We start from the raw sequence: 24455 nt of genomic DNA on the forward strand, positions 1-24455 counted from the left end.
TTTCCCCCAAATTATCTGGGAACATTTTGAAGTGACCGTGACGTGAATGTCAAAGATTGACGTTACTAAGGCAACAAAGTTTTGGCCGCCATGTTTTTCAAAATTTGCATTTTTTCCTTATAAAAAGGTTTCAATTCTAATTTCAGTAATGGAATCATTATATTACACTTAAATTAGCATTCTTTTATCATTGTTATTGTCACTGCTGATGAAATCCAGGCTTTTTAGAGACTAGTTTGAGAAAATACATGATTAATATGACCAAATGGCAGATGCTGAGTTTAATTTTCATTTATCTAGGAACTGCATATTTTGCTGATTTTTTGCTTTCTAAGCATCCTTTCAGTTATATTCAAATCAAGTTTTCTATTAAAATCCCTCGATTTTTGCGGGTTTTAAGTAAAATGGACTACAGTAAAACAATTCAAAATGGCTGATCCAAGATGGCAGATGCTTCCAGTTCCTTTTTTAGTAATAAATGACGTCATCATGACATCACTGCTTTTGTTAAATTAGCCAACTTCTTGATTTTTCAAACACCTGACTATTTATAAGTATTTTTCACTTAGCGTGTACTTAAAAAGAAATTTGGATTCTGCCAATAAATTTAACAATATCACGTCATAATGACGTCAGATTACGTCATTGTGTCAATTAAGTTACGCACAAAAGTTGGAAATGATGAGTACATTTTTCTCTCTAAGTTTGGTGACCGAAGCATGAGCGATTTAGAAGTTATAGAGGGGGTCTCTGAAGCTACCCCGGGTCGCAGGAAGCGAAAAAAGCATGGTCGTCATGGAACTAGTCAGTGAAATCCCTGTCGATAACTTTTGCTCTAATAGTAGCCTGAGAAAACCGCCGACATTTCGCGACGCTACCACTAAGCTTCCCCGAAAAATGACGTCTAAGCACCGGCACAGAAATTCCATACTGATGACATGTCACTACCCAGATCTGGGTAGTGCTTCTGATTGGCTGAAACAAGTTTCCCACGCAGAGCGACCAAACAGAAGCACTACCCAGATATTTGTAGTGACACGTCTTCAGTACGGAATCTCTGCGCTCGTTTTACAGACGTCATTTCGCATGGAAACCAGTGGTGGCGTCGCGAAATGTCCGCTGTTTTCTCAGGCTACTCTAATAGTAAGCTTTTACAAACAGTCGTTCATTTAAAACGACAGTGCAAAAAATAACTGATTAACTTGGCGTGGTTCTTCTATAATAACAGATTGATTTTTTGCGCGCTGATTAGTCGAGATCTATGGTCGGTGATCACCTTGACGCAACCATGATAACGCAAGAAATAAAATCGCGAAATCCCAAACCTTAGCTTTTTTCACAACGTGCATTAAACAGCTTTGTCTTTTTTGCTTTTGACTTCATTACACATATTCTTTCTTTTCTCTTCGCTTTTTACTTTATCATCAGGTAATATCTGTTTTGTACGTAATAGAATTAATTTGGCACGCCACGACTAGCGTAAACAATATTATGGCAATAAATGTTTTGTCTTGTCTAAAAGACCGTGGAAATTACGTGATGGTGGCGCAATTTGTTTTTCTCTTTCTATCGTGCGCGATTTCCACAAAACTTCACCGGAAAATGGAAGTCAAAAACAGTTAATGTTACAGTAAAAAACAAATCAGTCGACAACAATTTTGAATGGTTTATACTCTTATCGACTATAAAAATGACGTGAAAATGTGAAAATGACGTGAAACCACTCGCCTGCGGTTCGTGGTTCCATTTGATTTTGAAGCATTTCGACGTCATTTCTATAGCCGAAAAAATTATAGACCACAGATAATTGCTGTCGATTTGTTTAACTGTTTGTTGGGTAGTCATTAAATCTAAATCTAAATCTGTGCAAAGCTCCCACATCGGATATAATATGTGCACAAAATACTATTAAAACGAGGATTCGTAAATTATAAAAAAGAGAGCCTTCAGTTTAGTATTACTACCAAAATAAAACACTAAGTTTGTTCTAGGAAATAACTATCATACAACACTCTACAAAACGTTCCATATCCAACACCCTTTATAAGAATGGTTTAAATAATACCGTGCAGTTTACAACCAAATGGTTGCTATTTTTCTTTGTGTTGCTTAGCATCGAATTGCTCAACATCTAGATTGAAAACTAATATCTTTTTTTAAAAAAATAATTATTTTTACTTTACTTTCAAAGTTAAGCTTTTCTTTAACCACGGTGGAAACTCTTATCTTTTTACTCCAATTTGTTAACTTTTTCCAGCTTTCAAAATTGAGAAATGTACTACAAATAACATACTTTAACATGTTGCAATTGTATTTTTTTTTAAATTTTATTTTTGTCTTTTTTTTTTTTTTGTTTTTTTCTCGTTACCTATACTTCGCCGTTGGCAGCTATTCTTTACCTTCTCCAAAGGTAATGTTATTTTATCTATTAAAATGCCAAGCGGTTGTCACCCTTGCTCACTTGACCCAGCGTAAATCTTTTTTTATTTTTTTTTATTTTAAGGGTATGGACAACACTAAATAACTTCTAATAGAAAGTATAACGCAAGCGCAGACTTCATCATCTTGGCGACAAGCCTTGGGCCGGAAAATGGACCCTTTTGAGCTTATATGTTTTACTTCCCTGCTTCAGACAACGTAAAGTAAGGTCAGAGGACTGTTTCTTTCAAAAGTCGTCCTATCAACGCATAATAGTGAATTTACGCAACAGGACGGGAGAGGAAAGAAGACGGCAAACCTTGTGTGACAAGCGTGACAATAATTTTGTTTGAAAAAACTTTCCGCCAAACTTCACTTTCCTTTCAACAGATCTTTTCGTAAAAGACCAGAAACCATTAATGTCAAGTGAAGATAACGACAAAGCACGCAAGTATTAGCCATGCAACTTTTGTCACACACACGAGTTTTACTGTCCTCTTCTTCCTTCCATCCTGTTGCGTAACCATCACCAACATATGAAAAGACCAAAGGCAAGTCCCCTTGAGAACATTATGTGGTCTGAATTTTGAATAAAAAACATTCAAGCCGAAAAGTTTTATATAGAATTGCACTTGCATCGTAGGCGTAGTATTATTTTCCTGTTCCAAACTCCACGCATCCAGAAAATCATCGCGAGTTCAGAGTTGAGAAGAAGACTGGACCGAGTTAACTTTCGCAAAGACTTCTGGGATGGTTACTGGGGAGGGTTCAAACAAATTGGCCAAAAGGTGAACCATCCCAGAAGTCTAAGGTAATATGAGAAGGGGATGCCCCTATCACCGGGGTTTTGGGAATGGGGATGCCCAAAACGCGAGGATGCCCATATCAATGTAACAGCGAATTAAATCTAAGACGAGACAACACACTATTGCTTGAAAACACTGACATCAAAACTCATCACCAACTCTCCCTCGGACACTACTGGTACCTTAACAGTGGAGAGGGCCATTTGAAGAGAGCGGATAAGAGCTGTTGGGAGATCATTGGGGCCGATACACCACTTCTGTAATAAAACAAACAAATAAACAATCAGGCTGGGTTACAAACATACTTTCACACAAAAACTAATCTTTCTTTGCTTGTACAGAGAAACTGCGCATTACAGACACCTGCTTAATAGGCACACCTCATTATTGCGCACCGTTTGCTTTGTCCCTGGGGAAAGAATCCCTTACATTTTCCCTAAATTCAACCTGTTTAATACGGACCCCCGTTAATACAGTCTACAGTACAGTCACACTCTGTTAATACGGACACTGAAGGGGCCATAGATAGTGTCTGTATTAATGGGGTATCCGTATTAAGCGGGTTGAATTTATAGAAAATGTAAGGGATTTCTTTCCACAGGGACAAAGCGAAAAAAATGTAAGGGATTTCTTTCCACAGGGACAAAGCGAAAAAAATGTAAGGGATTTCTTTCCACAGGGACAAAGCGAAAAAAATGTAAGGGATTTCTTTCCACAGGGACAAAGCGAAAAAAATGTAAGGGATTTCTTTCCACAGGGACAAAGCGAAAAAAATGTAAGGGATTTCTTTCCACAGGGACAAAGCGAAAAAAATGTAAGGGATTTCTTTCCCCAGGGACAAAGCAAAAAAAATATAAGGGATTTCTTTCCCCAGGGACAAAGCAAAAAAAATGTAAGGGCTTTTTTCCCCAGGGACAAAGCAAAAAAATGTAAGGGCTTTCTTTCCCCAGGGACAAAGCAAAAAAAAATGTAAGGGATTTCTTTCCCCAGGGACAAAGCGAAAAAAATATAAGGGATTTCTTTCCCCAGGGACAAAGCAAAAAAAATGTAAGGGCTTTTTTTCCCCAGGGACAAAGCAAACGGTCCGTAAAGCATGATTTGACTTTATAAGAAAAGAATCAAAAATGCTTTGATGATTTTCCCAATAAAAGACATTTCTTGAAAGGAAATCACCTTGTTTACAAATGACCTATCAGCGATGTATAAAAAAATCACGAAGGCTGGACTGAAACTTAATATTACGGATTCACACAAACGTAAACAGTTCCTTCTTATTTGAAGAGATTTTTAGGAATGTATTCAACTCTCAATCCCAGTATTGAAAGGCAAGTGTCGCCAAAGCGAGATTCTTCGGTTTGCGTTGCCTTGCAAATTCGATTAACGTACGATATGAGGTAAATAATGGCCTTAGCTCACTACCAACTGATTTGTCGGTTTGTATTTTCTTTCATTGTCATCCCAGAATCCCTTTATTGAATACCACAAAATTCAGTATCTACGATCCTCGTCACATTAAGTTAGGGTTCCTGTGCTGTACCCACATTACGACAAAAAGTTGTGCTCCTTCCCTCCCAGTGTTGATTTTTTTGCTTGACATTGCAACTCGCAAAAACCAACATTGAGGGGGCAGAAAATACCACTGCTGTCCCAACTAATGTGACGAGTATTGTAGCTACTGTCTCAGAATATACCAGGCGTTACTAACTACCTTATAACTTGGTTTGAGCACAACACGTAGCTGCAGATCCAGATGTTCTCCAGCTTTCATCTTACTCTCATGCTTCATAAGAGGCTCGGTGCACGCCCTTCGAATGTTTCCCTCCAAAATATGCAGAATCTTTGTATGATCTTCAAATACTTCCTTTAGAAGACTAATTTCACTTCCGTAGCCCGAGTACCGGATGTCGATGGTTGCGAGGCCTGGGTAGTAATCAGCACCAGGGTCTTTCACAGATGTGTCCGAGGCAGTTGTAGGCGCTGGATGTGAGTTGGTCAATGAGCCGTCCATTTCTGTTTCAGGCATGTCATCATAATTTATATCTTGCACCCAGCGCAGTTCGAAGTGTGAAATATCAAATCGATCTCCCAGGTAGAAGTAACAGTTGGTTTTCTCTTCCAAGCTCTGGCGAAGCTTCTGTGTGTGGCCTTTAGAAAAAAAGACCAATACCCCGTCTAGAGAGAGAAAAGAAGAATAACGAGTTGAATAAATTTAGGATCTATAAAGGAAGGCGTGTTTTCTGGTTAGAGAATAACCTGTGATCAGGCGTCCTTCCGCAGGTTAGTTAGAGTACTAGACTAGACTAAGGAGTCTCAGTTCCAGTCCACTTATCTGACCAACAGTTTTTGGTGACTAATTTGCATCTAAATATTTAATTTAGCCCAAAACGTTATAAAACACAGTCCCAAAAGCCCATGTAAAAAAGACAATGCAACAGAGACAAAAATGGGAATTTTCGGTTAGTTTGAATCCGCCAATATTAAGCTACAATTTGTTCGATTTCGTAATTTATCTGCAAAGAGCGCGTGTCAGCTCAATTGTTCGCCATCTTATCGAAAGCTTGGGTTGCCTGTGGGACTATACATACTTACCATCTAAAAGTTCGCCACCAAAGCTAAGAGGTGACGAGGCATCCACCCCAAGATGAAGCATCAGAAACCCCAGACCTTGAACTGAAACAAATAAATTAAACTTTTAAGGGACTTGCGCATTTCTTAGTCACAACTTGTGCCTGCGTAGGATGTGCTCCCTTGCATACAAAACACAGAAAAGGAGAGAAAAAAAAACAATTCGCCTTTACAAAAGAGAAGGAAATTGGGAGGTAAGGGTTGGAAAAGACTTCTGGGACTGTTACTCCGGCGCATGCCCAGTAACGATCCCAAAAACAAGTGCCGGACGCAATTTAAGCCCCAGTTCCTTTCTCATTTCTAAAGAGGCGAATGGGGATTTCATCTAGCAGCGGAGCACCTGATTGGTGCGATGTTGTTTGTATTGATTGACTCACCAGTAATTTGTCAAATACATTTCATTCGAGTGTGAATTGAAACAGAGCCCTTTATATTTGCAGCAGCCAAAATTTAAATCTTCATGGTTTTAACAAAGTTGTCCGCGTCGAAATAGTAAAGGGATTCTCTTCTGCCTTCAAAAACGTAATGCCAAATGGTCGGCGCCATCTCTGTCCTTTTGAGGGTAAACATTGGGCCGATCTTATGGAGCTAACAAACGAGCAAGAATACTGTCAACCGATGACAAACTGGGGAAAAGATTAGAAGCTGTTTTCTCTCTCCAGTCCTCCCGTGCCGCCCGTCCATCTGGGCCACTCAGCTAACTAAAAAGAGACGTTAAGTTCTCGTATCTACCTGACGCGCAGGCTGGGTTTCCAAAAGACTGTATAGATCTGCCTCCACGTTCATTACAGATAACGACCTGGCAATTATCCACATACGGTGGTATATCAGACACGAGAGGTACAGTGGCTGTCTGGTTTTCTTTCTTAATGAGACGATCCAAAAGGTTAACTACCTGCAAGGTATGACCAAGAACTGAGAACATTCTTATTTCAAGAAATATGTAAGGAAATAGAACGAAATAAAACGTTTTAAATTCTCGTTCCTCTCCAAATCAGTCAAATCAGTCTCTCGTTGTCTCTGATTGACCTGTACTCTCCTCAACCATAGATAGAAATGACGTCGAAATGTTCAAAAATCAAGTGGAACCACGAGCTCACTGCAAAGTTTTGAACATTTTGACGTCATTTCTATGGTCGATAAGAGTACAGACCGTGAAAAATTGTTGTCGATTTGTTTTTGACGTTTCTCGGAAAATCCAAGCGAAAGAAAAAGAAAACGAATTACGCCACCATCGCGTCATTTCCATGGTTCTGCAATCTTATCGATCACAGCTCTTGACTAATCAGCGCGCGAAAAATCGCTCAGTTATAATAAAAAAAAGGATTTTTCGACCAATCAGAAGCAACGAATCAAATACGTCTGGAACTGTTTCGATAGGACTTAGCGCTCAGGGCTCATACATTCTTTTTGCCACTTCAAGCTTTGCAATGATTTATCCCATAAACATGACGTCCCAAATCAAGTTGCCCCTGGATCTCCGAAGATGGATATGTTGCAGTTAATTTTATTATTGGTTTAAATTATGGGCCCCTTCTTTTCTGCTATTGTACTGTACGATAATGAGATTAAAACAAGAGAGAATACATAATTCAAACTACAAAAGATATCTAAAGCAAACAACCGTGTAAAAGCAAGCCACAGCCGCATAAAAAGCAAAGCATTTTCAAAAGAAATCCCGTTCGAGATTTTATACTGGTTACTCAACATACCGCTGTTTGGCCACTGTTTGGAATCTGTAAAACCACTTTATTATCTTCTTTTACAACACACAGACCAGGAACCATCGCTTCAGGCACACTGTTTTTCTGCAATAATTGAAAGAATAGCAAAAGCAAAGTTATTGTTTCAGCGAGATCCAGAATCCAGAATATAGCTAACTGGTAAAGACGGCCATGACCCGTGCACACGATAGCAACGTCAGTTATAGAAAAACCCTCAAAGCTGATGAAGGGAAGTCAAATTGTTAGAAATAACAATTAGTCTTAACATCATTAGCGTTAGAAAGTCTCTTTTCAATTAAAGCAAGAGAGAACGAGCTCATTCTTCCTTAAAATGGTAACATTCGTCACGCAAACTGCATTACAAGTCACTAAATTTTAAACTTAAAACAGTAAACTGATCCTTACGGCAGGAAGAGTGATAGAAAAAAATAAAGAAAAAGAACAAAAATAAAGTGGTAAAAAATTCAGGCTTGTACGGGATTCGAACCCTTGACCTTTTTTTCAGACTTTCTTTTCGCAACTGCAAAAGTTGCGTATATAACTGCGAGGATCATCCTTCATTTCCTTATTCACTCCGCAGTTCACATATATGATTTTCATATATTCATAACTTCATCATCATACTTTCACGGGTTTATAACGACCCAGTTTAACGACTTACTCCCAGTTGGCTTGTTAGCTTAATTGGTAGAGAGCTGCACCGGTATCGCAGAGGTCAAGGGTTCGAATCCCGTACAAGCCTGAATTTCTTCCAGGCTTTCTTTTTGCAACTGCAAAAGTTGCGTATATAACTGCGATGATCATCCTTCATTTCATTGAATTGTGTCAATAGACATCTAATACGTCTGTAAGCGAGGCAATAAATATGTAGATCAAAATGTAAGAAATGTTTTCTATTGGCTAAATCGTGTCCCATCTGCTCTTTCACATAATCCTGGCGAGTTATGTTCTGTGACCTATATTCAGATTCCATCTTATCTCGCTGACAGATTATTCGAGCGCGAGAGTGGAGATCTGAGCCTATAAACCTTTAGGCTGAGCCTTGATTAGACTTGCTTACAAGTCGAGCTCAAATTTTTTCACGAGCGCGAAGCGCGAAGGGTAGATTTTTTATGTTTTCTTCGGCAAAAGCGGGCGAGAGAGCGCTTGTGCCAACTACCGGAACCGGAAATGAGAAGCGAAGGACTTTGAGAAAGTTTAAGCCTTGATATAACTTTACATTTAAATAAATGAAAGATATAGTGGATAGAATGACCCTCTGAGTGACAAAAATGGTGCAAAAGGGTTCTTAGCCGACACTCACCTAGCCTGCGTGGCAAGGCGGTTTTAGTTGGGCGCACAAAGTAATAAAGGCGGGCGAGGGCAGACAAACCGTGAGGAGATTGGGGCGGGAGCAACAAAACCGCCATGCTACGCAGGCTAACACTCACCAAATACTTGTTCATAGCAAACACTGTATGGAAGAATCTGTCTTGATTTTCATTGCCAAGGTATATTGGCTTGCGGTCTCGACAATTCCACAACGGGAAAGGGAAACCTGAAGGAATAAACACAGAGACAAATAAGAGCGAAATTAGACGAGGATGGACGAAAGTTTACAGTAACTAAGCAGTGACGTAATATTTTCCAGTCTACTTTAACCAGCAGCATGTTTAGGCGAAAAGCTTTCAGGCAAAAAACGTGGCCCAAAATGTTTCCGCCCCAGGCGAAAATTCTACTTCTACTTAAATTTCGGGAGATAGAAATCGTACGCCAGGACAATATTATGTATGTCCTAAAAATCACAGCTTAAAAAGGACAGGATAACAAAAAACGTCCGAGCGGTTTTCCGTTATAAAATCGTCTCAAAATTATTTGTCCGGATAGTTACGCGGTTAAAGTGTAGCATTAGGGACACATTTTTTCGTTGATAACATTCGTGACGCGTTGATCTTTAAGGGGTAGCATTAGATAGTTTATTGTGCACTTTGTAACTGCTATGATCTGAATGGCAAGAAGGGAAAAAATAACCTACAAAAACTTTTAAGAAAGAAAGTGAAATATTTAACAACAAATCCTTACTCTTCATATCGTATCCCATTCGAAGAAGAAGTCTGCTGGGAGTAAACATGGCCGCCTGTAATTCAAGTCGTTTCACGAGAAGTCCATACAAGAAAGGTCCCCGCATTTGCCTCAGGCCGGGAGGTTTAGGCTGTTGTAAGGCAAACAAATAGTTTAAATGGTTTGAACTTTGGTAAACTTACCAGGGAATATGGACTACGCATGAGAGATATATGGCCTGATTTTGTTCCCCATTCGTCGCAAGCTCATGAAGGTACCGCGTAGACAGAGAAGAGACGCAAGCCAACCGGAAGTAAGGCGTTTTCCTCTTTAAGCTATCTTGACACTGCTAAATTCGTAAAGCTTAGTGTCTTTGCTCTTATAGAAACGACTTGCCCAGAAATTTAAGCGAAACTACTGCCGAATTTAGCAAAAAAAACCACTTCCGGTCGGTGTGCGTCGGTGACAAAGGTCTTAGCCTAAACTCCCCATTTAATAGTGGAGAGATGACCACGCTTCCCCCATCAAGAATGCATCGAAAATGCAAAGCAACTGTACTCTGTTGTCCTTAGTTGCCATATCTTTATTTCACTTTCAATTTCTCGAACTGCGTACACTTTCAAGAGTGTCGTTTCCTGTCTTGATTACGTTTCAAAAACAGCAAGTTAAAGGCTTATCCCTTTGTGAAACAGTTTGCTCGCCTGCCGTGCAGTTGTTTTCTGACTTCTGCAATTTTTAGTAACTAAAAGCCCACCTTGACTTCACTTGAAACAAAAATGAAGCCAGCATCATCTAAGCTATCAAGGAACTGATCATTGCTTGACAAGTAATTGCCATGCTGGAAACTATTGCCTGCCAAAAAACAGAAAATGAACAAATAAACAACCTTACAAATTCCACCAACAGTAAAGATATCTAGTTTTCTGAGAAAAAACATCATCACTTTTCCCTTACAGAAGTGATAACAAGAGTCTGTCAATGAAATATTCTTTGCGTAAGTTGCATATTGCCCTTTTGTTAAAAAAGTATCCATGATTAATTCCCGCAACAATTTAGAAGAAACCATTTACTAGCGCACGCTGCGCCCGCTGCCACTGACACATCTGCAAAATCTGATTCCCCTTGTTGAGAACACTGAAACATTTTAGGGAGCTTAGCAGCAAGGTCAGCGACGGCTGCGTAAACGTCAGCTAAATAGTAAATTCGCGCTGCTTCAAACTTTTCGCCCTTACTCCATCGTGTTCAGTTTGTCCAATGTTGGTAAATTTTTCTGCAGCTGAATTCTAAAGGACTGTATTGAAGTTTGGGAAAAGAAAAACAAAGTCGTTGTCTTGGGTTCACGTCCTCCACAAAACGTGAGGCTGCGTGCAAACGGGCGCAACAACTCCCAACATCGGACTGATTTAGCAACAGGACAGGAACGTCAGTTGACGACGGGAAAGCGCGCGGAAAGGACTAAACACGACTTCCGATGCGGAAAAACGTAATGCGCATGCGTGAACTTTTTTGCCCAGATTCCCTGACCGGGTTTGAAAAAAGGCGGGATTTCAAATATTTTATTGCATAAAAATAAAATGCTTCCACTCATAACCTGGAAAGAATAAGCAATTTGTCTTCAAAAGTTGCAAGCTGTGGTTAGAACCTTGTCGTTACTTACTTTTCTTGAAGAATACCTCATAGTAAAACGGACTTTAACGACATTAATTTCCTTGCGTTGTGCTGGAAATGTGCATGCGTAGGTCCGATTTTTTTCAAGATGTATTCACAAAATGTGTTCACATAAGGAAGTTCCTGGATATATAAGGTCCGGAGCTCCACTGTGGACACAAAAACAGCATATCTTTGGACAGTGATTTGCCCAAAAAAATTAACGCTTGCCCACAATGTGTTTGAAGTCACTGAACTTTGTCGCACTCGAGCTGATATTTTAAAACCCTCGCTCGATCGGACACTCGTAGTTTCGCGGATCACTAAAATATAAACAAAATCCTCGATGTAGAAGTTATTGCGTTGATATCCGGGCAGAAAAAAGGTCAATCTTTATAACGTAAAATCTTCCCAAAAATCGGTTTCAAAGCAACTATAGTTTTCTAAACTTGCTCGTTTCGCGCAGATATATAAATTTTGCTTTGTGTTGTCAAGTTTGTGAACACTCATAACATCTGTCAAAAACCTACGGGTAAGTAGGGTTTCCTTCAAACAAAGTTAAAGTTACCTTATTGCAAAAACTTCTTGCTGACAATGAAGAAATGAATTTTCTGTGCGAAAACAACCTACCCAAAGATCTTAAAAGCAAAAGATCAGTTGCAATTTGGCAGCCAAGCCATGATTCACCATTTAGCTATTTTCAATAAGCTTAACAGGTCCATGCGAAGGTCTTCGTTTAAGCAAATTAAACTCAGCCGATCATTAGAAAATACAGAAAATTGCACATAAGGGTTTGTTTTGCTCGCCTCAGTCAAATCAAGCTGCAGCAATTGTTTACAGGAAAAGAGTCAATTGTTTTGAAGTCACTGCCGGCAGTTGTCGTTCTCTATTTCACCTCGAATGAAAAGGACAATTTGCGTACAGAAAGTTATTCTTATAAAGAACAGAAACTTTCACAGTGCACTGGAAAACAAAACTATGTAATGAAAAATGAAAAAAACTCTGACTATTATTACTTGAGCAACAGAAAAACAATTATCTTGAGTAAGTTTGTTGGCCTTCTAATTTCCGAGAAAGTTTAATAAGCGCACAAGTTTGTTCACTCTGATGCGTTATAACAGCAATATGGTTCTTTGACTGAAGACAAAGATAAAGCTGGTTCTGCAAGGGTAATAAATCTGGGCATGTAAAAAAAGTAACCGTAACTACTAATAACAGAATACAAGCGGGTTTAATTCAACCCGGCGAAATAAACTCATAAATTAATCGGATGCACAATCAGAAAAATACTCGCCTCTTAAGAAATGTTCAAAACCGTTTATTCCACCTCAGACTGACGGAATGATCCGTTTTTCCTTTAACATTGGTTGTTCTGAATCCAAAGTAATTTTCAAGCGACGAAAAAAAAGCAAACATGTCAAATAAAAATGCTTTACAGGGAGCAAACGTTCGCACCTCGTGTATTTCACTCGGAACTCCAGCAACAAACAAACACAGTCAACACACAGAAAAGCCTGCCTTGAGCCTGCGATAAGGGATGCGCAGAAGCTTGCGCAGAACGTTTCTCCGCCCTGAACTTTGCCATTGGTCAAGCCAGTTGTTAGTTTGCGCGCGCCGTCGTCAACTAACGCTCTCGTTCTGTTGCTAAATCAGCCTATTGTTGCGCCAACAATGTTGGGAGTTGTTGCGTGCGGGTTGGCAGTGGTGTGCAAACGGATGCAACAACTCTCAACAAGTAATGGACCTGCAGTGCATCGTGGGAAGAATACAACCCATAGGTCTTTGTAATCCATGCGTAATCATTGTGCGTGTCCCCTACAATGTTGGACGAACCGAGCAAACGGATCCAACATTGTTGCGCTACGCTTCGGCGATCACAGAACAAAAGAAATGTTGGGAGTTGTTGGCTGAAAAGTTTGACCGGTTTCAAACTTTGCGCAACAACTCGCAACAACATCCAACAACATGCAACAGGGTGTGCAAACGGACGCACCATGTAACATCCAACAATGTTGGGAGTTGTTGGCCAACAATGTTGCGTCCGTTTGCACGAGGGGCTTGAAATTTGGCACTTTTACGTCGTAGCTGTGCAGTGACGGCAAAGAAATGAACAAAAAAGCGTGATGCACGTGCAAAGTTGTTGTTTTACCTATTTAAACTTACCTAATTTTGATGCCAGGTGTAAAATCCCTCTGTAAACCCTTAAAACCTCTTCAGGAAAAATCTCCTCCTTTTTTCTCACTTCCAACATGACGACTACCTCCAAATGATGAAACTTGTTCAGTCCTTCACTTTGATAACACCACACCAGAATCTCTCTATTTTTTTCCCTAACTGTGGAGAATCAACAAAACCGTTTGAAGATCAAAATTATAATACTGCGAGAAGTATCTGATTGACAAGGCCCCGTCCAGACGTATCTGTTTTTGTTTGAAAACGATATTTTTTCTCCGGTTTGGCCTATCGTCCAAACGTATCCGGTGAAAACGGGTCTTTTCAAAAACGCTCTCCAGCGTAGAGATTTTTGAAAACGCCGGCTTTTCGTTTACGTGCGGACGGACGAAAACGAAGGCGAGTTCTCGAAAAAGATGACATCATGCATCATATACTTTTACCATGACGCATGCTCGGTAAGGGATAATACAGGGTTTGAGCTAGGATTTGATCACTGGGGGACAATTTGTCCCCTTGGCTAAAATTTTGGGGGACATTTTCATTTTTAGGGGGACAGAAATTTGTACACCCTTCTGCTGATGCAAAGGGGTTTGTCGTCTTAGCAGGGCTTCTGATAGGTCTCGGAAGAAAAAGTCAAATTTCGCGGGATTTTTAGGGACAAATTCCCGGAAAAATCGGCCGATTTCGAGGGAGCTTTCGGGGCAAACTTCACCGAAAAGCAATCGGTAAAAAACGGCCGATTTTGTGGTTATTTTCACGGCAAATTTCGCTACAAATCGATCGGTTTTGCGCTGATCAGACCAGCCTTTTTAACGTTTTTCTAACAGAGGTCATCATTTGCTCTTTCAACAACAATACGCTCCAGAAATGAACCAATGGCAAAGCCTTTAACATCGTGGCTAGTGCCCAGTTTTTCGCAACATAATCTGTTTGCATGTTTCAGTGCCGAAGTTCCAAGATAAATTTGCAAGTTTACGGCAAGTAAATAGCCCCTATAGCTAAAATAAGTTTCAAATATGTTGTACAGACATGTATTTGATAAGATTTCTACCGAATTTCGCGGTATTTTTCGTGTTTTTGTGAATTTCGCGGCTCCGCGACCGCGCGAAGAATCAGAAACCCTGTCTTAGATTTCCGACAAAAATAGCAGTAGAGCGTGACTGAAACGTAACTTTGAAATGAACTTTAAAGGTGCGATAAAATATACTTTCCACGTTCTGTTTCAGCTTGCAATTTCTGTACTGAAATAAATCTCTTCGTGTGTGCTTCCTTTCGAGTTTTTTCCCTAAATTTTGAAGGGGACAAATTGTCCCCTTGGCCGTTTTTTAAAGGGACAATTCCAATTGCAGTGCGGGATTGGCGCAATGGCGCGGCCTGGCTCAAACCCTGATAATATCGTATTTACATCGTTTTAGCGTTTTCGTGTAGACGGGCGAATACGATTCGAATACGCTACATATTATGATGCGTACTTTCTTTGAAAACGGAGAAAAAAATCTCCGTTCTCAAAAATATCCGGATACGTGTGGAGGGAAGAGGCTCTATTTGCTTATTGCCACGTTCTGAGAGCAAATTCTTGAAACTCGGGATTGCTCGCCAGGAGTACCGTGAAGGATAATCTTAGCTTGCGACTCAAGTAAACTCTACATTAGCCAGCAAGGATTTGCAAAGATGGTTAGTCTGCGGCCATCTGTGCGAGAGATCCCGCGTTCGACTGCAAGGCTGGGAAGGTTATAATCAATCAGCGCCCGTTAATAAGCCATGAGCTATGTTCAAGTTATATATGTACTGGATTGCTCTAAGTTCATTCTTGTGAATATTCCGTGTGGATTATTAACTCTACTTTCATACCTTTCATTTTTTTGACGTGAACTATGAGGTCGGCGGCAGCTTGAATTTTTACTCCATCTGGCAAATCTGTAACAGCAACAAAATCAATTTGAAACAACAATGTCCATTAAAAAAAAACTATATACTTAACTTTAAACATCAGTCTGCGTGATGATGGCCAATCGTAATGTACTCTCAAAAACTACATTTAAAATAATTAAACGTAGAAGAAAAATGTAACAAGTTAAGAAACAACTGAAATACAAATACCTCAGAAATTCAACCACTGGTAACTAAGTAACCTGGTATAGCACAGCGATCTATTCTGTTAGAGCAAACTCTCTCATATCCAATATTTCTTATTGATAGCTTAAGCGAACACGGTAAACTTACTGTAAACTGCTTTCTTGACTCCTTAATCAAAAAATATACAAAAAGGAGAAGAACTATCCTGCGAGTAAACGGTCGGGGAGTGGGGGTGGTGAGAAGCTCTTTTTAATGATCGCCCGGCCCACTTTCAGCTTGGTCGCATAAGACAAATGAACTGACCTCTCAAATCCTTTGCCAAGGACTTCTTGTGCATTTGCAATTTACTTTTTCCTTGAGTCCTGTAACGCCAAGTGATAGTTCTCCCTGCTCTTCGTAGTGGAGGTTTGAAATCCTTTGACTCTGCACCAGTCTCATCACTAAAAAGGGAGCTGCCATCGTCAGGCCTTGGCCGCTGGCTCTCTTGGTTTTCACTGCCTTCTCTTGAGCTGTTTACTGCAGCATGCGGAGGCGACCTTCGGGTGGGTGATGCAGCAGTTGTGGAAGGTGAGGAAACAGATGTGGCGCTTGCTGCGGATTTTGTTTGGTTTGGTGATGGACTGACAGTTTGGGAGGACGGAAGGGGAAGGGAAGTCGGAGGTGGATGGCCTGTTGGATGTGGTCGAAATTGGCCTGCCTGGATTACAGTGCCCTCTCCGGGGCTGTTTGCTGCAGCAGGCGGCGATCTTTGGGTGGGTGATACGGCAGTTGTGGAAGGTGAGGATCGCTGAGGAGAGGACACAAATATGGCGCTTGCAGGTTTTGTTTGGTGTGGTGTTGGGCTGACAGTTTCGGGTGAGGAATGGGGAAGGAAAGTCGAAGGTGGAAGACCCGATGGTTGCTGTGGAGATTGGCCTGCTTGGTTTACAGGTGGAATGGAAAATTGTTGCTGGAGGGTGACAGAGGGATGGCCCGCTATCATGGGTGAGGAACTAGCAGTTGAAGGGAGTTTCACTGAGGTAGCCTGAACGCGTGACTGGGATAACGAAGGTGATTCCGGCAGAACACCTCTTGATGATTCACTGCCTACAGTGCTAGAAGCATGTCTGGAGGTCAAAACTGGTTGTTCCACACTTCCAGCATAGGAACTCTGCGCCGACTGAGTAGCAGTTTGCCCAACGTGTTGAGGCAATACACTAAAGGTTGAGACTGTCTCAGAAGACGTTTTGTTGGCAACTGTGGTTTCTCCCCTGGGGCCTCCCAAAGCCATAGTATTCAAAGGCTTTGTTGCTACCTGGGACAAGTGCAGAGAAGACGGCGGTTGACTTGGCATTAGAACAACCGGAGCCTGCTGTGGAGTAAACGGAGCTGCTGGTACTAATACTGGTCCTCCTTGTAAGGTTGGTGAGACAGGGTTTACAAAGAGAGAAGATGCTGGTACCCACATGTACTGGTTTGCTGGTTGTGCAGGCTGCATCACACTTTGGGGACCCTGTGACTGCTGGGGGCCCTGTGGTTGTCCAGTGGACTGCAGTGCTGGGTTTTGAGCTCTTACTGATGGAATAGCTAATGGCTGATAGGGAACGGCACGCTTGGGCAAACTTCTTTGTGTCTCCTGACTCAATGACACCATTCCTGAGCTGGATGCGATTGGTATTTGCTGGGACGTGCCAGGCATGTTAGATTGGTTTCTCTGCAGTCCCGGATTCAATGGTACTGCGGTAGATGATGTAGCTCTTGATTGTTGTTGTGAGTTCCTTTGTGCTGAAGTACCAGATATCACAAGCCCTTGGCCGGGAGCATTCACTGTTTGAGACATGTTCTGGCGGTCTGCTGTCTTCTCGTTTCTTTTTGAACGATGAACTAAAAGAAGAGAAAAATATCTTTAAGCTTTGCTGTCTATAACGAGGACCTGCTTTTATAAAAGGCTTATCAGTCACTTGATAAGCCAGCTCCAATCGTTTAGATCATAGGAGACAGCTAAAATTCTTTCGGGCTTTTTTTCCTTTAAGCCCTGGGTACGAGGTTGCATGGGAAAACCCCTATTTCTCTCTCTGTTATTGTAGATATTACTCTTGTAGATTGTGTATGATAAGCACGTCTATCGTTTTTCTAAAATTGTGCTGATATATTGAGCATGACACTATTAATACTACACATTTGAGACAGTACCAGGGTATGCCATAAGAAAAATGCATATGCAGGATCTAAGCAAATATTGGATCAATTTAAGCTTCTGGGAAACTGCCCACCTACCCCTCCCCTAAGTCAACATTAACACTTACTTCTCACTTAGGGCACAATGTTGGGTTAGGGGAGGGGTAGGTGGGCAGTTTCCCGGAAACCTAAATTGATCCCAAATATTTTGGTGTTACCTTCTCTAATTGCCTCCGTACATGAGGGACACACTCGACCAATCTTGTGATCCATGTAAGGAAAACTGGCCAGTTGTGAACAACAATTCTTGCAGAATATCTGGAAAATTATTTTATCTCATGAATTTCAAATGAACTTGAACTAGAACTTGACCAGGAGGCAGCGTAGCCTGGGGGCCAGTGCAGCAGATTCGCTTTCCAGCTGTCTCGGTATCGAGTCTCACTCTGGCCACTTCCTGAATTTGTACTCAGTTGGTCCAAGTTCAAATCCTCGGCCGCGCTTGTAAAGACTGCCCCCTGCCAGTTAGGGTTTTTAATCCTGTTGTTATATACTACTTATTTCCAATCACAGGGAAACCTCGGATCTTGGCCTTAATGTATTGACCTCGCGAACAGACTTGTAAGGTTAATAAGTTATTATTTTAATATAAGGCCTTTTCATTATGGACCTGAGCCTGTGATCAATCAAAACCAATAACTGGTCAGTGGATAACTTCAAAACAACATATCAACTCAATGAGCTGTACACTTGAGCTGCAAATACCCTTTTAGACAGAAGTCAATTGAACATAACATGGGTTTCCATAAGGACATGTCCATTATCAAGTTAAAAACACAATGATTGTATATGCCTTGGACACCTAGCCAGTAATGCCCAGTCATTACAAGAAAACAGCCAATCAGAGTGTGTGTACTATTGTAGCCATATAATAAATTTAAATTATTTTTTTCTAATTATGTGAGTGCAATGCCTGTAAACTAGCTGGATAAGCTCGAGTGCACTTCCCACTTTAAACAAACCTTCTGCGAAAACTCGTAAAAAAACACAAGTCCTCTTAAATAGTACATCTGTTGGTGGTCTGGCCATGCCAGGCTTACTGCTCATACAGCAGAGAAACAGATGTAACGTTTCAGTGAAACATTGTGTAACAGCACCATCTACTGTATTTTTCTCTTCAACACTTTCATGTCAAGATGAGTTTCACATACTATGTTTTAAAACATCAAGTACCATGGCTGTAGGAAGAACAAATGTATTCTGGCGGCCCGGGGTACTCCCATATACAGTGTATGGGCTAGATAGGTACTAGTGCCACCCAACAGTGTACGGGCTAGATAGGTACTAGTGCCGCCCAACAGTGTATAGGCTAGATAGGTACTAGTGCTGCCCAACAGTGTATGGGCTAGATAGGTACTAGTGCCACCCGATAGGGTTAGGGTATTGTTTTCGGTATCATTTTTGCCCATTTTGGCATTTGTGTTCCGGGTGTTTTCCTCAGACAGAGTACCTAAATTGCATCAGTTAAAATTTAAGTGCTTAAATGCCCAGCTACACAAGTAGAAAATATTTTTTCAAGCTAAGCTATATCCCCTAGTCAGAGTATTAGGAAAGCAATGGACCTTTTTACTGATACGGCAGCCATATTGAATTAATTCGATTAAACGAGTATTATAGGATGCCCACGAGGCATAAGCACTTTTCGTTTGTATTTTCGAGCGCTTTTCAGGACATTTTTTCGTAAAGTTTTCTTAGAATAAGATTGTAATGGGAAAAAAGATCCTTGTGCCGTGTTTGGATGTAGTAATGATCGCCTTTTTCCCGAGAAATATACAGCGAAAGACCATATTTCTAATACTAAACTAGAAAAAGGTGATCATAATTACATCCAAACACGGCACCAGGATCTTTTTTCCCATTACAATCTTATTCTAAGAAAACATTAAGAAAAAATGTCCCGAAAAGCGCCTGAAAATACAAACAAAATGTGCTCATACCCCCTGGGCATCCTATAATACTCCTTAAATCGAATTAATTCAATATGGCCGCCGTATCGGTAAAAAGGTCTATTTCATTTATTTTTTTATTGAAGGTTTATATGCTACTATTAAATAGGGTATCAAGTTTCATTTGTCTCATCCTTAACTAGAGTAAGAGTTTTTAAAGACCATGGGCGACACACACCTATCTGAAATTTATGGGATTACCCCCTCCCCCCTCCCCAGGGGCAACAACTTCATATATTTGTAGCAAAACTTTAAAACAACAGCTAGCAGCTAACCTTTCCACAGGCTCTACAATGATGCTTCCTCAGAAACACAGTAAATCTGGCATTGCAGTGTGTACAGTTGGAGCAGGCAAAATCAGGTACCCAAAAAGGTGCAACTTTTCCTGGCTGAAATGAAAAAGGAGGTTGAATAATTATGTAATAATAATCTAAACAAAATTTACAGTATCGTAGAACCCCTATATAAAATGAAGGGCCAAGAGACCGGCAAAAAATGTTTTCTATAATGAGGCTCTTTTCCATCTAACACTACTAGGGTGAATTTGTATAGGTAATAGCATGATTTGTAGTGATATTTGGCATAAATACCACGAGTGATATTTCAAAATTGTTAAATACGTAATTTCATGAGAAGTTAGGCGAGTGAAATGTGAGACAATTTTGAAATATCACAAGTGGTATTTATGCAAAATATCATGTACAAATCATGCTATTATTTGTTTATACTACTACCTGCAAAGGTTTTGTAATTTTCACACATAGGTATTTCAAATTAAGCTGAAATACTACTGCTCTAAGATAATCAAATTGCAGAAATTTCTCATGTAGAAGTATAAACTTAGTTATCTTGTGTAGTAAGCACTTCAATTACATTTCGTTCAACCAGATAAAACCCACACTCTTTCCATGCAGGGTCTATTGAATTGAAGCACACTGCCCACTCCTGGTAATTCAAGTCTAAGAACCTGGTCCACACAATTTTCAGTGATCCCCATTGCCTGAGATGGGTATGGATATTTTCTAGATATATATACAGAATTGTAGCAGAAAACTTACCACTCTTAGTTTTGGTTTTGTAGTTTCCAGCAGTGTTTCCCTGCTTTCCAACTGTGTGTTATGATCGACCGGAACTACTTCTATTTTGTTTGGCTCATCATTAGGTAGCGAAAGCATTTCGGCAGAGCTAGCAGGGGTATCAGCATATGTGGTCTCGATAACAGTAACCATGGATTCACTAGAAAGCCGAGGCCTAGGTGACCTTGGGAGTGGTCTGTTCAATTCAACACCTGATTGGCTTACTGATGGGTGAACCTCTGCTGAAACGACTACTGCCGTGGAATGATCTGTGACACCTTGTTGCTGTCTTTTTCCACGTTTCTTTGGTGTTAAATCAGGAGTGAACGGATTTGTGGCTGTGCCAACATGCCCAGCTTCTGGAAAGGCTTTCATCTGCTTAGGTCTTGCTCCTGATGCTACACTTGATGGAGTGGGAGGTCCAAATAAAGACTGCTGTAGTGATTTATCCAAACCCAGGTTGGATAAATCTTCAACTTTGCCATCACTGTGCCCAGTGTGCAGTGCTGCCAAGTCTTTTGCAAAAGGATTTGTACTTGGAAGGCTAACTGTTGGAAAAGTCAATGGGGCAGATGTTTCTACTGTAGTTGATGATGTGTCTTGCTCTGTGACAGCAGAGAAAGCCCTGTCAAGTTCACATGATGGTACCCACTCAGGTAAGCCCTCAATGCTTACCTTAGAGCTTTTATCTGCTACTGGTTTGCCATTGACTTTTGTAATGTCCTGCCTCACAGAACTTGAACTTGCTGCCTCTGAATTTTTGCCACATGTTGATATTGTGCTCAGTGAAAAGACTTCACCAGAGGAACCCTGCATCAATGAATCATCAATCTTATTTTTCTCACTTTCTTCACTAATCTTCTTCAAAATAGCATCCTTTGTTGCTTCATCAAAATCTGGAGATGTCAGTGGTAGAATAATTGGAACTCTTGCCTTAATGCCATCATTTTCTACACCAGACACATCCACATTATTCTCACTGGGCAAGAGCGATGACAAAGAGACAGGTTGTAGGACTAAGACAGGCTTCTGCTCATGCATGACAATCTGTGGCTGATAGTAGAAAGGAAGCTTGGATGATCCTTTGTCTTTAAAACCCAAGATACTATCCAACCCTTCGCCATCAAATCGTCCCCCAGATGTATCACAGATCGGTTCGTTAGCAAGGTGTTCCTTGTGTAAGTGTTTCTCAGGTTCAGTTGAGGTTTGAGTCCCTGTTGACTGTATGGGTGACAGCCTTTCTATGACATGAACACCTTCAGCAGCTGGTTCGTTTCTGCCTTCCTTCTGCGCTGGGTCATCACCATTAACAGTGTTAACATCCCTGATTTCAGTCACTGACGAGGAAGTTACATTGTCATCAGGATTTTTACCATCAATGTCAAGCCTTCTTGAATGGATAGTGTCGCTTGGTGCAACTTCATCTGACAACTCACTTCCTGTTGATGTTAACTCCAAGTTTGAAGAAGATGATGTGACATGATCATCGTCTGATGATAATTCATAGCTGGACCTTTTGGAAAAATCCTTCTCTGTTTCAGTTGTTCCTGACAACAGATTTGTACGAGAGTTGGCCTGCATAGAAGGCGTTAGATCTTCAATAGATCTGTTCTGGCGGCTAGCATCAATCTGAGCAATGGAAGTTCCTGAAAGCTCATTGTTCTCTCCATCCTCAATCTCAGAGCAAGTGTCCTCAGCTTTGTTTGACAAAAGCTCCGGCAGTTCCTCGCTGTCACTTGAGCTAGCATCACCATGTACATCGCCATAAGAATTTTTACCCACAGTATCAAGCTGATCAGCTAATCTACCATGTTCAAGAGACAGTTCAGGCAACTTAAAACCCTCAGTGTCACAAAAAGAGTTACTTTCTGTAGCTTCAAACTGACTATCTGGAAAACATTTATCCATGGTCGACTCCAGTTTAGGTAAATTTTCAGCTTCTAATGATAGTTTAAGCAAGTTAGACACACTATCAGAGTTATCATTTGTACCCTTAAACTGAGCTTCTGCAGACTTCTCCCCCGTGGAAGGGAATTTATCATCTTGTTTCTTAGCCTCATCTGACAATTCAGGTAGCCTAGTCTCATTGTTCAAGTATTCATCATTTGTAACTTCCAACTGATCAACTCCAGAATTCTCACCCATGGAAAGCAGCTCATCATCTGGCTTGTCACATTTAGAGCACACTTCAGGTGCCTTGCTTGTAAAGCCATTGCTGGTACTTGAAATATTACCTGGAAGTTTTTCACTGTCAGAATTGTAGCCATTTTCACCATTTTCCAGTTCATTTAAATCATTTTCAAGATTCTCTGATGTGCTTTCCTCATGATCTTCTCCTTTAACCTCATTCTTGACAAAAACCTCAGGTTGTTTACCATCAAGCTGTGCATCTCCAGGCAAGACTACATTACCTTCATCTTTGGCCGATGGTTTTTCATCAGCATCTGGAGTATTTGAATTGGATAACATCTTCAAAAGAGCATTATATTCTTCTTCAGAGGCATTCTTCATCGCAATTACCAACTTTTTGGCACTTTCAGCCATTTCAGGGTTAACACCTTGTGTCAAACTCTTAAGTATATCACTGGCATTAGAGCTTTCAGCTTTTTTGTTTGATTCATCTGCCATGACTCATTAATGTACTTCTGGAACAAATTTTGTGTAAGTTACGTGCAAAAATTCACGAATCTCTTCTTAAACTCATCTGCAGGTGGAACAAATAATACAACAGTAAGATATGAAAATACTTAATATATGCTAAAATTATATTTACGAAATGATGATTCACATCTTATTGATTTTCTGTGCAAGATGAATGCATTGCATTGAATTTTCTGTCAGGTTTTCACAATGGCTTATAAGTGCAGGCTTTAGAGCATCAAATGGCAAGCCGGAAGTAAACGAAACTTGCATAATATTTCTTATTCGAAACTATTATTTTTTTAAGTTGTACAGTTTCTCTTTTTTGACAACAGAATACCCACGAAATCCGTAATTCTTCTTAATTAAACAACACTGCCGACAAATCAAAGCAAAAGTGCACAAAATTAAAGGTGGACTTCAAAACAAGAGTTCACATCCATGCGTGCAGCGAGAGATGTAATTCGTTTGACCGACGAACAACATTGTAAACTAAACTAAAACATCTGCACAGTCGATCTTAATGTACGCTAACTGTTTTTCCACTATCCATACAGCTGAAAATTGTAAAAGAAAAAACAGTTCAAAACTTATCCGAAATGAACCGAGTACATATGGTATATAGCTTACGCGTGCAAATATAAACGGACAAGATTTTGCTAACAAAATTTTCATTAAATACTCAATCAAAAGCGAGGAGCTTCAATACAAACTAAAACTGAAAATTCGGAAAGACCGAGTTCCTGTTGTATTTTGCTTACAATGTCGATTTGTTCACACATCGACAGCAGAAGCGAGCTACCGCGAGCTATCTTGGTCGATCATATGAGGGTCCGAAGATCGATTGTTAAAAATAAGCAAAGAATTTGTTTAAAAATAAAACCATGACTTACCTGTACATCTCCTACATCCTCTGAAAATTGACGTTAAAAGTGAAATCAGTTAGTTGGTGCTGCAGTTAGTATAAGATACAAATTACTTGTAGAATAAAGCTCACTCAGCCGCCATGTTTGATATTTGTGGCAACAATGTTGACGTTCGGGCAGTGGGGAGTGGGGTAGCTTTTGT

At 40.4% G+C, this 24455-nt stretch overlaps 2 protein-coding genes across 3 annotated transcripts in view; one reads left to right on the top strand and one right to left on the bottom strand.

The window, feature by feature from the left end:
• Positions 1-24455, top strand: part of LOC140936502 (uncharacterized) — a 470324-nt gene that overhangs the window by 434571 nt on the left and 11298 nt on the right. Inside the window, exon 1 of one of the 2 annotated variants that reach the window (XM_073385983.1) lies at positions 7815-7819. The exons of the other annotated variant lie outside the window; for it this stretch is intronic. The gene's annotated coding sequence lies outside the window, so the exon portion shown is untranslated. Of the gene's footprint in view, positions 1-7814; positions 7820-24455 lie in introns of those variants that run through there. 2 annotated transcript variants of the gene reach the window in all.
• On the bottom strand, positions 1866-23462 carry LOC140936499 (uncharacterized). The gene is made up of 14 exons (XM_073385979.1): positions 20730-23462; positions 19947-20060; positions 17887-17986; positions 15815-17374; positions 15287-15352; positions 13424-13594; positions 10368-10465; positions 9635-9764; positions 9004-9110; positions 7562-7657; positions 6582-6744; positions 5814-5894; positions 4933-5396; positions 1866-3481 (listed from the first exon to the last, which is right to left on the bottom strand). The coding sequence occupies exons 1-14, from the start codon at positions 23373-23375 to the stop codon at positions 3344-3346; spliced, it is 5934 nt and encodes a 1977-aa protein (XP_073242080.1). The 5' UTR covers positions 23376-23462; the 3' UTR covers positions 1866-3343.

Source organism: Porites lutea, chromosome 5 (genome assembly GCF_958299795.1).
Source record: "Porites lutea chromosome 5, jaPorLute2.1, whole genome shotgun sequence".
Taxonomy (NCBI): domain Eukaryota; kingdom Metazoa; phylum Cnidaria; class Anthozoa; order Scleractinia; family Poritidae; genus Porites; species Porites lutea.